The 13,806-nt window shown below is 51.9% G+C and overlaps 6 protein-coding genes across 6 annotated transcripts; all 6 read right to left on the bottom strand.

The window, feature by feature from the left end:
• Nucleotides 1–253: 253 nt before the first annotated feature.
• Nucleotides 254–787, bottom strand: N7477_009351 (uncharacterized protein; the record flags this gene model as incomplete). Its single annotated transcript, XM_056971012.1, has 1 exon — nt 254–787. The coding sequence occupies one exon, from the start codon at nt 785–787 to the stop codon at nt 254–256; it is 534 nt and encodes a 177-aa protein (XP_056817991.1).
• A 55-nt stretch (nt 788–842) lies between these two features.
• N7477_009350 (uncharacterized protein) lies at nt 843–1,864 on the bottom strand (the record flags this gene model as incomplete). Its single annotated transcript, XM_056971011.1, has 2 exons — nt 843–1,291; nt 1,357–1,864. 2 exons carry the CDS (start codon nt 1,862–1,864, stop codon nt 843–845), a joined length of 957 nt encoding a protein of 318 aa, XP_056817990.1.
• A 457-nt stretch (nt 1,865–2,321) lies between these two features.
• Nucleotides 2,322–3,007, bottom strand: N7477_009349 (mitochondrial 54S ribosomal protein bL12m; the record flags this gene model as incomplete). Its single annotated transcript, XM_056971010.1, has 2 exons — nt 2,322–2,654; nt 2,771–3,007. 2 exons carry the CDS (start codon nt 3,005–3,007, stop codon nt 2,322–2,324), a joined length of 570 nt encoding a protein of 189 aa, XP_056817989.1.
• Nucleotides 3,008–3,405: 398 nt separating this feature from the next.
• Nucleotides 3,406–5,301, bottom strand: N7477_009348 (chaperonin-containing T-complex subunit CCT8; the record flags this gene model as incomplete). The annotated part of the gene is made up of 3 exons (XM_056971009.1): nt 3,406–4,682; nt 4,784–5,154; nt 5,243–5,301. The coding sequence occupies 3 exons, from the start codon at nt 5,299–5,301 to the stop codon at nt 3,406–3,408; spliced, it is 1,707 nt and encodes a 568-aa protein (XP_056817988.1).
• Nucleotides 5,302–5,599: 298 nt separating this feature from the next.
• On the bottom strand, nt 5,600–7,206 carry N7477_009347 (M48 family metallopeptidase; the record flags this gene model as incomplete). Its single annotated transcript, XM_056971008.1, has 9 exons — nt 5,600–5,652; nt 5,705–5,763; nt 5,816–5,847; nt 5,899–5,962; nt 6,013–6,058; nt 6,112–6,136; nt 6,194–6,434; nt 6,495–6,763; nt 6,811–7,206. The coding sequence occupies 9 exons, from the start codon at nt 7,204–7,206 to the stop codon at nt 5,600–5,602; spliced, it is 1,185 nt and encodes a 394-aa protein (XP_056817987.1).
• A 663-nt stretch (nt 7,207–7,869) lies between these two features.
• N7477_009346 (VWA and PH domain-containing RING finger protein) lies at nt 7,870–11,514 on the bottom strand (the record flags this gene model as incomplete). Its single annotated transcript, XM_056971007.1, has 3 exons — nt 7,870–10,655; nt 10,712–11,203; nt 11,403–11,514. The coding sequence occupies 3 exons, from the start codon at nt 11,512–11,514 to the stop codon at nt 7,870–7,872; spliced, it is 3,390 nt and encodes a 1,129-aa protein (XP_056817986.1).
• Nucleotides 11,515–13,806: the final 2,292 nt, after the last annotated feature.

The following is a 13,806-nucleotide window of genomic DNA, read 5'->3' as shown; positions in this document are numbered from 1 at the left end:
TCGAATGGAAGCGGCGAATGACCATCTCACGGCGGATCAGTTGTTGGAGATTCTGAAGAGGGGTCAATTAGGGGATCAGGAAGAACAGGGAGACCAGAATGGAGCTGAGTCTTCGGCGGCACAAGGGAACGAAATTTAGTTTTGTTCTTGAGTTTCAAAGCTCGTACAGATCATATCATACAAAAGATGTTCGCTTTACACAGTGCATTAGATATACACAGATATTTCACATATACATTCGAACCACACAGAGCTACTGTACAGCCAGCATTCTCTTGGGAACCTTGGGCGAGTACTCCTTTTCAAGCCAGTTCGCCTTCAACTCCAACAACCGATCCGCAAAGTACTTGTCATTCTCCATTTCCGCTTCCGCGAGGTAGTTGTATCCTTCCTCAAGGTTACCATCTTCGCGATGCAACAAGCTCAACATAAACGCGGCTCTTCTATTGCCATGGAACCAGGCAAGTGAATACCAATCTTGGGCAAGATCTCGGTACTCTTCACGCTCCATGGACTGTTGGAAGAATGAAGTAACCCATGTCCACCATTGCGACGTTTGTTTCTCAGAAATAGGAGCCGGAGGAGACGGCTTTGCCTTTGCCCTTTCCTTGGCAGGTTCCGTCTCTCCACTAGCAAATTTCTTCGCCCTCTCGCCGCGGGTGGGGTACTTGCCATGGAAGGTTAGATAATAGAAGTTGGCGAGGAATAAGCAGGCACTGCCATTTCCAGAAGTGGCAGATTTCAACATGGCCTCCTCGTAAGCGTCCAGGTTGTTCTCATTCATCATCATGAAGGCATATTCCAACAATGCATCGGGATCATGGTACTCTATTGCTGCCGTTTTAATCGCCTCGTCGGACTTTTTTTCGAACTTCCGGATCATTGTGCATGGCGTCGTATCGCGCCAGAAGCAGCGCGTATAGTCTCCACGGTGATTCAAGCTGTCCCATAAGCATAATGTCGTCGAAAAACCTTGGTAACTGCTGCGTGGGAGTAATGAACGGCAACACCTCTTGCTCGAGAAGATCAATAGCGTCCTTGTGTTCACCGCGCAGACCCAGCATTTTTGCGTGCAGCACCAGAGCAGGAGGGTATCGCTCCACGGCGAGCTTCTCAATCTCGGTAGTCCATTCAGTGCGCGATGGAACTTTAGAAAGCTCCATGGCTCTCTTTGTGACGAGAATTAGAGGAATGCGCGCTTTCGCCATCGCACACGATGAAATGATCCACTCTCGAAGATGTGGCTCGAAGCGAGTTGCGCAATAGCCAATGCGGAACACAGCGTTGACATCTATCACGGGTTTAGTACCTCAACCACTTCACATACTGCACACTCGAGGAGATGCGACCACTTACCGACAGAAATAGCCCGAATGGCCTGTGCATTAGGCCGAGCTGATAATGCCGCATCCATAAGCTTTGTTTTCACAGATTTGAAAGTCTTGTAGCTGATCGCCCTGGGGATAAACCCGTCTTTAATGGCTTTATCATACTCGAACGGAATCGAGTCGAAGTGTTTCTTGTACCATTGATCCTGGTGTCCCGATTTCAGTGCTTCGCCTAAACAAACCATGAAGAATCCATCTCTGTTCATGACTTTAGACCCCATCAGCTCTGGCATTGCGTAGCTTTGGAGCGCATCTCTTTCTTTCGCTCTTGCTGCCGGTGACCTGAGCGCTTTGCGCGCCGCATTTTGGGCTTGTGTGACGTGGAATGCTCGTTTAGAGCCGGGGATCTGCTTTCGGAGAGCGAGAGGATTTGCGGATGGGGTGAGGAAGATCGCGGGAGAGTTTGGTGGTGCGTCGACGGAAGACAAAGACTGGCGGAGCTTTATCCATTGCCGTAAGGATATCGCCGGCCTCATAATGGCGATTGCAATCGGCGAGGTGCGCGTATGGTGTGGGTAGCAGATGGTGGTTGAGGCGGAGAGTGAGAAATCGCGGAGGTAGGCCTCGGGTCCGCTTTTAATGTGGTGCAAGGACTCGATCTGCACAACGTGATCAGTTCAACGTCTACGAAAATTGCCAATTCTGAGAAATTGAGGTTACGATCTAGAGATATGGGATCTGAAAATGCTCAATGCATCAATTAATCAAACGAGCCCTCTATACCAGGGGTCCATAACACAATGCGTATAATGTACATTTGCTCTCACACGACCAGGCGATGACGTCCAGATCCTCGCCGAGATAAACCAGCCATTTCAAAGCCAAAGCCGCATGTAAGAGACTAAGGAGAAATGAGATGAGAGAAGAGCCATCCATGTAACCAGGATCAGCCCCATCCAAGTCCACACTCGATTTTCAGCAAGCTCCGACCTTTTACTCCATAATGACCTTAGCACCAATAGCCTTAAGCGTCTCGATGATCTTCTCGGCCTCCTCCTTGGGAACAGACTCCTTCAACACCTTCGGCGCGCTCTCGACGAACTTCTTGCTGTCCACCAGGGAAAGACCCATCATGTTCTTGATCTCCTTGATGACCTTGGGCTTGGAGGCGGCCTCGAAAGACTCGAGCTTCAGGTTGAACAACGTCTTCTCGGCGGCGGCGGGCGCGGCCTCTTCCTCCTCAACGGCCGCAGCGGCTCCGGGGGCACCGGCGCCGGGGGCCATGGCGAAGCCACCAACGGGAAGGTCGGGGATGTTCAGGCGGGTCTGGGTAAAGTATTGTTAATCCCAGTTTTATAGAGGGAAGTACAAGTCTCGAAGAAATTGTCTCAATTGACGATTGCGGACGTGTGTACGCGAATCAATGGATTGGGCCAACAAACCTTCAAGCTAGACACGAGGTCGGCAGTTTCGAGGAGAGTCAATGTGCTGATCTGGTCGACAATCTGTGCGATCTTGGGGTTGCTAGGAGCAGCAGCCGCGGCCTCGGTAGACTCCCATCGTCGGCTGGCAGGTGTGCGGCGGGCTGTGTATGAAGTCGCGATGCGCAGGGAGGATGGGCGGACGGAGCCGGAGAATTGTCTGCAGACGCGGGCTGCGGCCTGGGTGGGGAAGGACATGGCGGAGATGGAGTATTGAGCTCGGAAGGGAGATTGGATCAATTCACAATTCCGGGGGTTATGGAAGAGACAGCTCGGCCGCGATAGAGAGCAAAAAGAATGACAAGAGTTTCGGGGAAAATCTCGGTGTCACGTGATACTTATGTAAGCTTGTACAAAGGTGCACAGAGAGATCACGACGATTTGCACAGCTATAATGCGCAGCGAATATGAGAATGAACGACTAAAAATGGTTCGGTCCAGACAAAGTTCTTAATTGAATTACAAGAGTCATTGACCAATGTATGGATGTATTATCATACTCTGCTATACACACCAGGCGACCTTTTTTTTTCGTGATATCGTACGGAGATCTATCGCCGTCCCAACGGTCTCGAAGCCATGCCATCTTCAATCATTTAATCCTCGTCCCAGTTGGCGTTCGGCCCAGGTGGCTTAGGGCCACCTGCTTGTCGAGCCACGATGATCTGGTCAACGCTGAGGACAGTCCGGGCAGATTCACTGGCCAGACGGATAGCCCAGCTCTTGGTAGCCATGAGATCAAGAATACCCTCCTCGACAGTGTCCAGAGTGCCGGCAGAGGTGCTGGCCTCGAGGTCAACACCAGTAGTCCAGTAAGGCTCCTCCTCTTCAGATGAGCTGCCCTCCTCTTCCTCGTCGGAGGACTCCTCAGTGGCGTTGCGGTGGTGAGCGGTGTACAGGCGGGAGAGAACCTCAGTGGCGTCAAGGCCGGCTGACTCGGCGAGGATGCGGGGAATGACCTCGAAAGCCTCGGCGTACTTGCGAATAGCATACTGGGGCAGACCGGGGGTCTTGTCGGCGAATGCGGAGATACGCTCCACGAGCTGAATCTCGGTGGCTCCGGCACCGGGAACAAGGCGGGGGTCCTTTGTGATGGCCTTGACGACGTTCACGCCGTCATCAATGGCACGCTCGACGTCCTCAAGGTGGTTCTGGGTGGCACCACGCAGAACAATGGTGGCAGTGCGAGTGACAGCGTTGGCGTCTTCTTGACGGAAAACAGTGACACGATCACCACCAATCTCGGTAGTCTCGACAACGTCGACCTGGCCCATCTCATCGGGCATGGGGGCACCCAGGCGGGCCAAAGGGGTGGCACCGACGACACGGCACAAGCGGCGGAGCTCGAACTTGGACAGAATCTTAATGACGAGGATGTTGAAGCGGTTGAGATAGTGCATAGCAAGGTCGCCAACGGTAGAACCAGCAACAACCACGCGAAGACCCGAGTCGTACAGCTCCTTAATGGCAGCTTCCAAGCGCCCCTCCTCGCCCTTGGTGTAGTCAACCATCTCCTGAGCGTTCTTCAGCAGAACAGTTCCCTTGGTCTCGGTCTGGGAGGTGTCAATGGGGCAGCTGAAAACGCCGACCTTGGCCTTGCGAGCCTGCTTGATAATTCCATCGGGCTCCCGACCGAACACCATACCCTTAACCACACGAGACTGTTCCAAGCTGCCACCCATGATCTTGACGACACGGACATTATCCACGTTGAAGTTGAGGGGGTTCTTGGGCAGGACAGCCAGAACAGCCTCCGCAACCAACGCAGCTAGAGTATCCTCCGTACCAGACTGCTTGCTAGCCACAACCGTCCGCAGCGCTTTACTGAGTTCCGGAACTGAGCGCATATCCTTAAGTCGGTCGACCTCAAGATCTGTAGGAAAACCAAAAATCAGCATTATTTCCACGACCACACTCGCAACCCCTCAATGTCGACCAAAAAATCTCATATCTCAAATCTCCTAAAAGACGTACCTTCAAGGACCTTCAAAGCAAAGTTCTGTGCCTTCTCATAACCAGAAGTAATATCACTGGTCTTCAATCCCATGCGAATGAGCTCCTCCGCCTTCTTGAGCAGCTCGCCCGCAAAGACGATAACCATATTGGTACCATCGCCCATCTCAGCATCTTGCTGCTGACTCGCCATAACAAGCAGCTTGGCAGCCGGGTGCACGACATCGAGCTCGCGGAGAATGGTAGCAGCGTCGGAGGTCAGGATCATCTTCTGCAGGTGGTTGATGACGATCTTGTTGCGGCCGTAGGGGCCCAGGGAGGTCTGCACGGTCTGCGAGATAGCCTGGCAGGCTTCGATGTTACGGATGACGGCTCCATCTTCGGCGTCGTGGCTGGTAATTGCATTAGCTCAATTTCCCAAGGCATGATTCAGGGTGTCGAGATAAGGAGGTGTGGGACATGAATGCAGGTCGAACATACCTCTGGTAGCCGGCCTTGAAGAGACCGGCCTGGGAGGGCCCAGGTATCGAGAGCGACATTGTCAAAGGTCGTGTCCGGGGGATACGACTTGATTTGACGAGGTGGAGGGGGAATGTAGATGACCACTGTTGTGCCGGGGAATTTTTGGGAGCTCGACGGGGAGTTGGGTGCGTTTGCGATGTTTGCACGAGGGGAACCCGCCAGTTCTCTCCGCCCGCGTTCTATCTAGTTCGATGGTTCCTTGGGTGAAAAAGGGGTTTATTATGGGAAGCGAACGATTTTGAAGCAATAGTTGAGATTAGTATTGACATCACTTGAATCTAATTGTACAAAACTTCCATTACTTGTTGTATCGCCTCACCACACATAAGAAGGCTTGTACGAATGAGCCGCATCGTGGAAAGCCGGCACTACGGAAGTCAATTCAGGCTCAAATACAAGAGGAAGGAGTCGTGAACTTACCATACTTTCCAAGGGATCCACAACCATTGTCCGAGTAGATCGTTTCGGCTTTCTCGAGCCTATAGCACTTAGCAATTGAGACTCGTCAAACAATAGAGTCAAGCAACTTACCATCCACGAATAGCTTCCTCTCTGTTATAGCTCTAGCGAAAAGTTAGTAAAAAAATTATCACGATAGAGTTCATCTTACTGACCGAAGGATGCGTGGACATGAATTGCGGAGGAGACCCCTTCTCCTGCTTTTGCATTCGTGCCCATCTAGTACAGCATTAGTCTAGACCGTGGAGCATAATCAAAAGAAGACTTACAACCGCACAGCAGCCTCCGGATTAAAGCAAGCCTTGGACATCATCACTATTCAAGAAGAGTCAGCATCTCAATATGAATCCTCCAGTATCCCTACATACTCAGCCCTATGTTATCCGCCTCTGCCTGAAACTGCAATTAGCCTCAACGCTTGACAAGCTCACCACAACTGAAAAGACTTACCTCTTGCGAGCGCGAATTCGGCAAGCTGTACATCAAATTGACCAAAAGTGAAGTAAGATGCCCAGAGACATCGAAAAGCAACGAAACCGCAAAAACAGCTCCCAGAGTTAGGAAACTATTACTCATCCGCTCCGCAGGATGTCTCGCAACAACGTGTGCAATCTCATGTCCCAGGACAGCAGCAAGACCATCTTCATTCTCGCAAATTGGCAAAATGCCGGTATAGACGAATACCTTCCCTCTACATCAAACGGTCAGTGATACAGGGCCAATACCAAATCATGCAAGTGGATCAACATACCCCGGTAGAACAAATGCATTCGCCATCCCATCATCTTTGATAACATGGACCTTCCAGTCTGCTCCCTCAATCGGCGCAAGCGGAATTAATCTCTGCAATACACGATCCACGGTCCTCGTAAGAGGGTGGTGATCAGGTAGGATCTTGCCACGGGCTTCGTTGAGCGCTTCGCGATATCCTTCTTCGCCGAACTTTAATTCCTGCGCGGGTGAGACGCAGATGAAGCGGCGCCGACCAGTTTCCTTTTCCTCGTAATCAGAACTCATTTTCTGAAGCGGTGCTTATGGTAGGTAGTAGTGAGGTAGGGTGGGCTTACGGAGACGACGTCTGTGTTGTAGAGATATATGCCTGAGAGGCCAAGGCCGATTATCACGAAGTGATGGGGTCTTGAATTCTGGATTAGGGTGTAGAACAGGGAGCCGCGATTATTGAAACGGTTGTATTGGCTCGAGCGGTTGTATTGGGCTTTAGGGTGTGGGGTTGAGGTGAATGCGCGGTGGGAGGAGAATCGAGGACCTGAGATAGACTTGTGAATTGATGTAGATCTTCGAAGTAGTTGATTCGATAACCATCGTGAGGGCTGGGAAGAGATGTTTTGTGTCGCGCGTGAGATGTGCGGAGCGAGGCCGGAGGTCTGCGCAAAGGACCGTTGCGCCAACGCGGCGGGGAGTATATGCGCGCGGAGAGCGCGAAGTGAGAATCGAGTAAACATTTCAGCAGGAGTGTCGCATTTTATGTACAGAGACTTAAAGAAAGGCGGGCGTGAAAGCTGAAAATGAGTCAAAATGAGAGTACTCAAGGAATCGGATCATCAGATATGGCCAAGTCGCACGGGGATAAGAAGCCACTTCCGGCGATTACACACCGCCCGCGCCGAAGCCATACTTCGCAAGCTCAATCAGATGTCACTTCCATACATGTCATTATCAATGGAAGCAACTATGCAAGGGCTATATAATAAATGCAGTTGATCGTCACAGCTATTTTCAAAACACATCCAGCCAAAAAGATCAAGAAAGGACCCCATCCCATCCGCGCACCCCGAGACCGCCCGAGCAATTGCAGAGAAACAGATGTATAAACACGGCACCAATCCAGAGGGACCCAGAGGATAAGCATAAGCGGAGACACATCAAAAAAGAAGCCCCTGGTATCATGCTACACAGTCATGGTGGGAACAAAGTGGTATCATGGCCAAAAGAACAAGAAAGACGAACATGAGGGTGAATATGGCAAACAATATGAAAATATGGAATAGCGATGAGGTGATGTGGGGGAATATAGACGGAGGAAATTGCCAAGTCATGAACCGACTCCGCGAACGTATAGGAAAACATGAAAAATAGTGATAAAAAACCAAACAATCGACAAGGGTTTACTCTTCGGTCAATGCATCGTCGCCCATCTCACGCCAGTCTTTGGACTTGTCGGTCAGCCGGCGGACTCCGGAGATTCGTTGCGCCCAGTGGGCCTCAGAGGGTGTGCGGTAGGTGTAAGCGCGCTGCGAAGAAATCACCCCGATGCTCTGGAGTACGGCTTTCCGGGAGTCGCGCCCGAATACGGCAGGATGGTTGATCCACTCGAGGGCAGAGTCGAGGTCTGCATTCAGGGCGGTCATGGTCTGAGAGTCAATGGCAGATTGGGGCGTGATCGTGGGTGCGTCAGAATGTGAGGAGGCGTGACTGTCTCCAAAAACGGACGTGTTGGGCGAGCTGGAGTTTGGCGTGTCGCCTCGGCTGCCTGGGTCGCTGGATCCCAGGGGCCGTGAGGCAGTGGGCGGCAGAGGCGGCAGGCCGCCCTTGCCGAGGCCCTTGAGTATACTTCGCGTTTCGTTCAGTAAATGCTGGCCGCGGTCGTGTTGGCCGCGCGAGACGAGAGTAAGCGCTCGAGTGAGCATGTCCGATGTGAGCAATTCCATTCGGCGCTGCACGATTGAGGGATGAGGAGGAATGGGAGGGGTGGATGGTCGTTGGCCTCGAGACTTAGGGTTGGGAGGGAGCATGGTAATAGCGAGGAGGGACGGGCGAGGCGAGTGAGTCAAGTGTCCATCACGGAGAAGGTCGCCATAGGTTAAATCAGCCTGGATCAACGGAACTTCCTCCACACTCATCACCCGCTGCTCGTCGCCATCAAGTCCGCCACCGAGCGCCTCCAAACCAGACACCAGGCTTTCCCATGGATCTTGAGGCATGTGGTCTTGAGTGACATTGTCAGACTGAATGACCAGCTGCACTAAAACATCACGCTTATCACCAAATCGGAGATCGCCGAGGGCAGCCTCGGCATCCCGACCAGTAGCACGCTTGGTCGTGTGAAGAGCACCGCTGATCTTCACAAATTTAGCCGGTGATCCTTCCGGTAGACGAAGCTTCAGCTTGACGTTCTGGTGGGAAGTAGTCTGCAAAGCACCCAAACATCCGGCAACACACTCTCGCAACATCATCCAATCCTTGACATAGAGATACGATCCCTTTGTGCGAGTTGAAAGCTCAATCATGGTATCGGGCTTGTGGGTCAACCCAAGACCGAAAGAATGAATGCTGACCTTGGCGGCCTCAGCACGAGAAACAACGAAATCAACACTTTCCGGGTCCGAGGTAGACGAGTCGCTGATCAGAAGAATGGTCGAGACCGGGTTGTTGAACTTGCGCTGCATCAGGAGGTCCATGGCAACATTGGCACCCTCCACGACATCAGCGCGGAGACTCTTCTGGCCGACAGGGCGAATGGAGTCCAAGACTTTGTTCCATCCGTTCCATGACTTGGTAGTCATGCCCACGATAGGAACACCGCCACCACTTGAGCCAAATGTTACCAGGCCCATGCGATCTCGAGGACCGAGATTCTGGACGAGGAATTTGAGAGCATCGCGCATCAGAGTAATCTTTAGGCCCTGCATAGATGAGGAAACGGGTATAACGACGACGATATCAATAGGAATGTGGAATGAATTAATCGAGGGGTGTTCGAGATCGGGGTTAGTGTAATCGGTGATGGCGGTATTATTTGACTTGCCGGCACCGTACGACGAGTTGATAGAGGCCTGTCGTTGGATGCGGCTGGTCCGGTAATCATCATCCTCGGTACCTGATATATCCAAATCATAGTCGCTCTGGCGATTCAGGTTTTCAACCGGGTGTAAATCCATCAAAGAACGACGCCACATTTCAAGCTGGGTTCGGTTCTGGAAGCGGAGGAAGAAGCAGGGAAGCTCGCTAACTGACAGGTTCAGAGTAAGAACCGGCTCATCGGAGGAAGCCTCAATGGCCTTCAAGTGTTTCTTAATCAAGATGGATCCCTTCAAAGTGCATCGTGTAGCCTTCTGCTTGCCCGTCTGGTCTTCGTAATGATGACCACTCGCAACCTTCTTCTCCTTGACGCAAATAAGCATCTCCCCAAATAGGTAACATTCCAACTCTTGCCATGATTCCCGATCCTTGCCAACGCGCATTTGTCCATGCAAGCGGAGCTTGCCAAACCGATTGAACTCGAGTCCATGCCAATTGTCAACGCGGTTTCGCAATTCCTCGGCAATTTCTTCCAAGTTCTCGGACGGCTCGAATTGAATAGACCGAGCATCTTGCGAACCACCAAAGCGCGCAGAATACGGCTCATCGAGCAACTGCTGGCCGCTTGGCGCGCGGAGATCATCTGCGTCAGGACGCCAATTGCCCTCGGGCACTTCAACGGTGATCAAGCACGTGAGAGATTGTTGTTGACGGGATCGGTTCATTGTCGGAAATTCGCTTCGCACGGTCACAATCGGGGCGGGGATAGGGTTCTTTATCACGCCCGGCCGGGGACTCAGGTCAGACTCCATGGCCTGGACATCGTAATCGTGGCGTCGTCCGCTGCTGGTATGCTGGCCATCATTATACTCGCCAGAAGAGCCAGCGGCACTACCATTCCGAGAATGCGGTTGGCGGGGCTGAGAAGTGACCGTCAAGCGCTCCACGCGCTCACGCTGATTGCTAGTGTCGCGACTATCTCGTCGACTGTCCTGTCGGCTATAAGTGAGCTGCGGAGGATTGTAGCTCCTGCCATTATCGCTAGGCGGCCGGCGACTAGCCGGATGGTCCCACGGAGTTGGGGTCGTCAAGCCACTGCGCGTCGTAGCGGTATCGCTCATAGTCGCCGAGCGAACAATTTTACTAATTTTCTCTGCAGAGACTAGTCAGTCATGGTGGCTGGTAATCACATGTTTGTTGGGAACAGACCAATATCCAAAACATTTCCACCTCGGCTCGTATCAAGGCTCAGCGGCGAGTTGCAAGTCGGACAAAATTGTGATTCAAATTCTCGGATATACTCGTAAAAGCATGCTTCATGGGACACATGGCTGCATGCCAACTGGAGGACGCGCTCGCCCCGCAAGGTATGTTCCAGCGGTTCCTCACAGACAGCACATTCGGCGCCGACGAAGGTTCTCTCCCTCCGGGTCCGAGTGCGATCGACCTCCATTGGACCTATGGGATAACCGGATCTTGAAATGAAAGATGCGCGCGAGAGGTTCGAGTGAGCCGGTTGACGAGCCGAGTCGGCGTATCCGGAGGCAATGGAATTTCCAGCGTTGGAGGTGGCTCGAGGACGAGAGGCCGTGACGTCGGTGTAGTTTGAAACTGTACTTTCGGGACGGTCTCTGCCTCGAGTAAATGAACGAAAGGACCGCAGCGTGGAGCGGGACGGCGTTTCCGGCCGCGATGGTGATTCTGTACGTCACAGGAGTCTCATTAGCAATGCGGGGATGGCCAGGAGCAATGCGGATAATATAAGAAGTGTGAAGAATGCAAAAAGATTGGGCAAAGAAAAGATGAACGTCTTCAGGGGTGGGTTTTAGAAAAGCATCTAGAACGTCATCGGGGGGAAAGCGGTCTCAGAATGGGAAACCAGGACTGATATGATACTCACCAAGGTTTTTCTTCCTGGATCGCCCCAGGAAGCCAATGTCGCGTAGATGAAGATGACTAGAATCGTTCCCAGCCTTGGACTCCGATCTGGGCGAAAGTCGAGGTTTCCACATGGGGGGTCCCAAAAACCAGACACCAGGCCAAAGGTGAATAGGGAGTGGGGGGGGGGGGATGTGAGGGACGAGAAAAAAAAGGCGAGAGGAGAGAAATGAGACGCCCCGAAAGCTAAAAAATAAAATAAAAACAAATAGAAAATAAAAGAAACGAAATAAATGAGAAACAAAAAAAAATGAACGTGTAATAAAGAAATGTCCCAAAGGCGTAAGAAGGTAGGGGAAGGGGGGCGCAAAAGGTAGATCGTACACTATCGCGAAGTGGACTAGTGGTATACAGAGTACAATTGCAATGTACAAAGGTGTATGAAAGAGCGACAGGGGTTAAGGAGTGTAGGGGAAAGATTGGACAAAGATGGATAAAGAGGGACAAAGAGGGGAAGGATAATTTACGACGGCGGCATATACTAGGCCTAAGTATGACTAGTCTGGGTAGGGCTCTCGGGGAAAAAAAATGATTTTAGAAAAAAGCAGGGAAGATCGTGGGACAGGCACCGTCTGGAGAAAGGGAGACATCCGATCGTGGGATCCACAGTGCTGCCGAAGACGAAGCACTAGCGAATGGCTGAGCCATGGAAGCGGGAGTGTGTGCTATTACACTCGTGGGTCGTGGATCTCGGGTTTTCTGGGTATCGAGCAAAGAGCGAACTTTGGGAACTCGACATTAGGAAACGTGGGAACGTAGCAACGTGGATGACGGAGAGGTTCGTCCCTTACTGCTATCCTGCAGTAGTGTGGTATTTAAATGTACTGGCCATGCAAAACCGGTAGAAGTGGACCACAAGGTTATGTACAGTCTGTACAGTAGAACGTAAAAGTGGACACTGAATGGCCCTGGAAGGGAAAGGTGTCGAACTCTGCTTTCGACGTGGATCTTGTTCTGCTACGCCCCGGCTGAATCTGAGAAACATGTCCATTCCTAGTCAACTGCGAGCATACGCGTTCTCGTTCTAGGATGTCAACATGAGAACCCCTTTGCCTCGCGAACCAAAAAGCTGATGTTCCATGGTTCAGTCTAGCCCTGAACATGGGGCGACCTCGGGAGATGGGAGGAAAATGCGAGCTTTCAGGCTCTACACACGGCTTCTCTGCGGCTTATCCGGACCTTCGTAAACTGTTATTTCGGGCCACTCTGTTAGACTCTCAGACATCTTAGCTCTCCTATGATTCAAGTCACTGAGATCTCTTTGGCTTTCGAAAAATTTCGATCATTTTCAAGCCTTCGCTAGTCAACTCCATGTTAGGTATGAACCCCCTTTGCCTCGGAATACCGGGACTTTCCTCTATTAGTTCTCTGGTATCTCCAATTCTCTCATCTGCCGATGGAGCCTTTGAATTAATCACTATGGTACCTCATGTTCCCTGGAAATACCCATCCACGGCCACCAAACTGCAAATGGACCCAACAAGACCGTCATTTGGCCACCGAACTCCAAATCGCGCCAAGTGGAAATCCGCCACCCTGCGATTTGCTGACATCATCCGGCTGAATATTCCGTTGCCCCAATTGGCTCACCCTTCCATACAATGGGCCCTCTCGGCAAACCGTCGATCATCTCCAGGCGTTTTCTGTCACCAGATATGTATAATTCATGGTTCATGTTCAGGTCCACCGTTTTGACTTTTGCCTCAATGGTTCGCATGTCATAGCACCTGGGTGACCTTCTGGGAGCCAATGCTCTCTTTCCAGGAGGCGAAAGCGAGACGATGATCCTCGGGGGTTGCACGGGTCTCACGGGTCTCACGGGTCTCGTACGTAGCGCATCTCCTCCATCTCCGTGATCCGTAATAGAGAGCGTGGACCTGCAGGCCCAGAATGTCAGCCCCCTTTCTACCCAGCGGCCAGCGTGTGTCTTGTTCTTCGCCGTGCTGAGGCTAATCCCCTTCTCCAATCCCCCTTGTGGCGCGAGCTGAAAATCAGGAGTTGAACGGAATGTAAATGAAAATCGAAATTACAGTATTTTCCCTGCTATGTGGGTTGGGCCAAAATTCGCAAGCAATGTGATCGTCCCGACCCTGCTTTTGAGAGCTTCTTTAGCGCGCTCGCTAGACCCAAAATTTTGGGGCAGTGGATCGGCTGGCCTCTCTTGTCATATTGTCGGCCTGGAAATACTAACCAGTTTAGGTTATCGCTGCGTGGTATCGGTCTGGTCCTCGTTCTGTGGCTCTCGCTCTGGTCCTGTTCTGGTCCAGGGCCGCGTTCCGGCTCAACTGCTCTCAGAAACGACTCATCCATGCAGATCAGATTCATGACATGTCGGAGAATAACCCTGGCCCTACACGTGTGGGCTC

This window comes from Penicillium maclennaniae (assembly GCF_028827695.1).
Source record: "Penicillium maclennaniae strain IBT 15551 chromosome Unknown utg000008l:1.0-3552695.0:1.0-3555053.0, whole genome shotgun sequence".
Classification (NCBI taxonomy): domain Eukaryota; kingdom Fungi; phylum Ascomycota; class Eurotiomycetes; order Eurotiales; family Aspergillaceae; genus Penicillium; species Penicillium maclennaniae.
The sequence above is the reverse complement of the archived record's forward strand: the minus strand, read 5'-3'. Positions and strand labels throughout refer to the sequence as shown.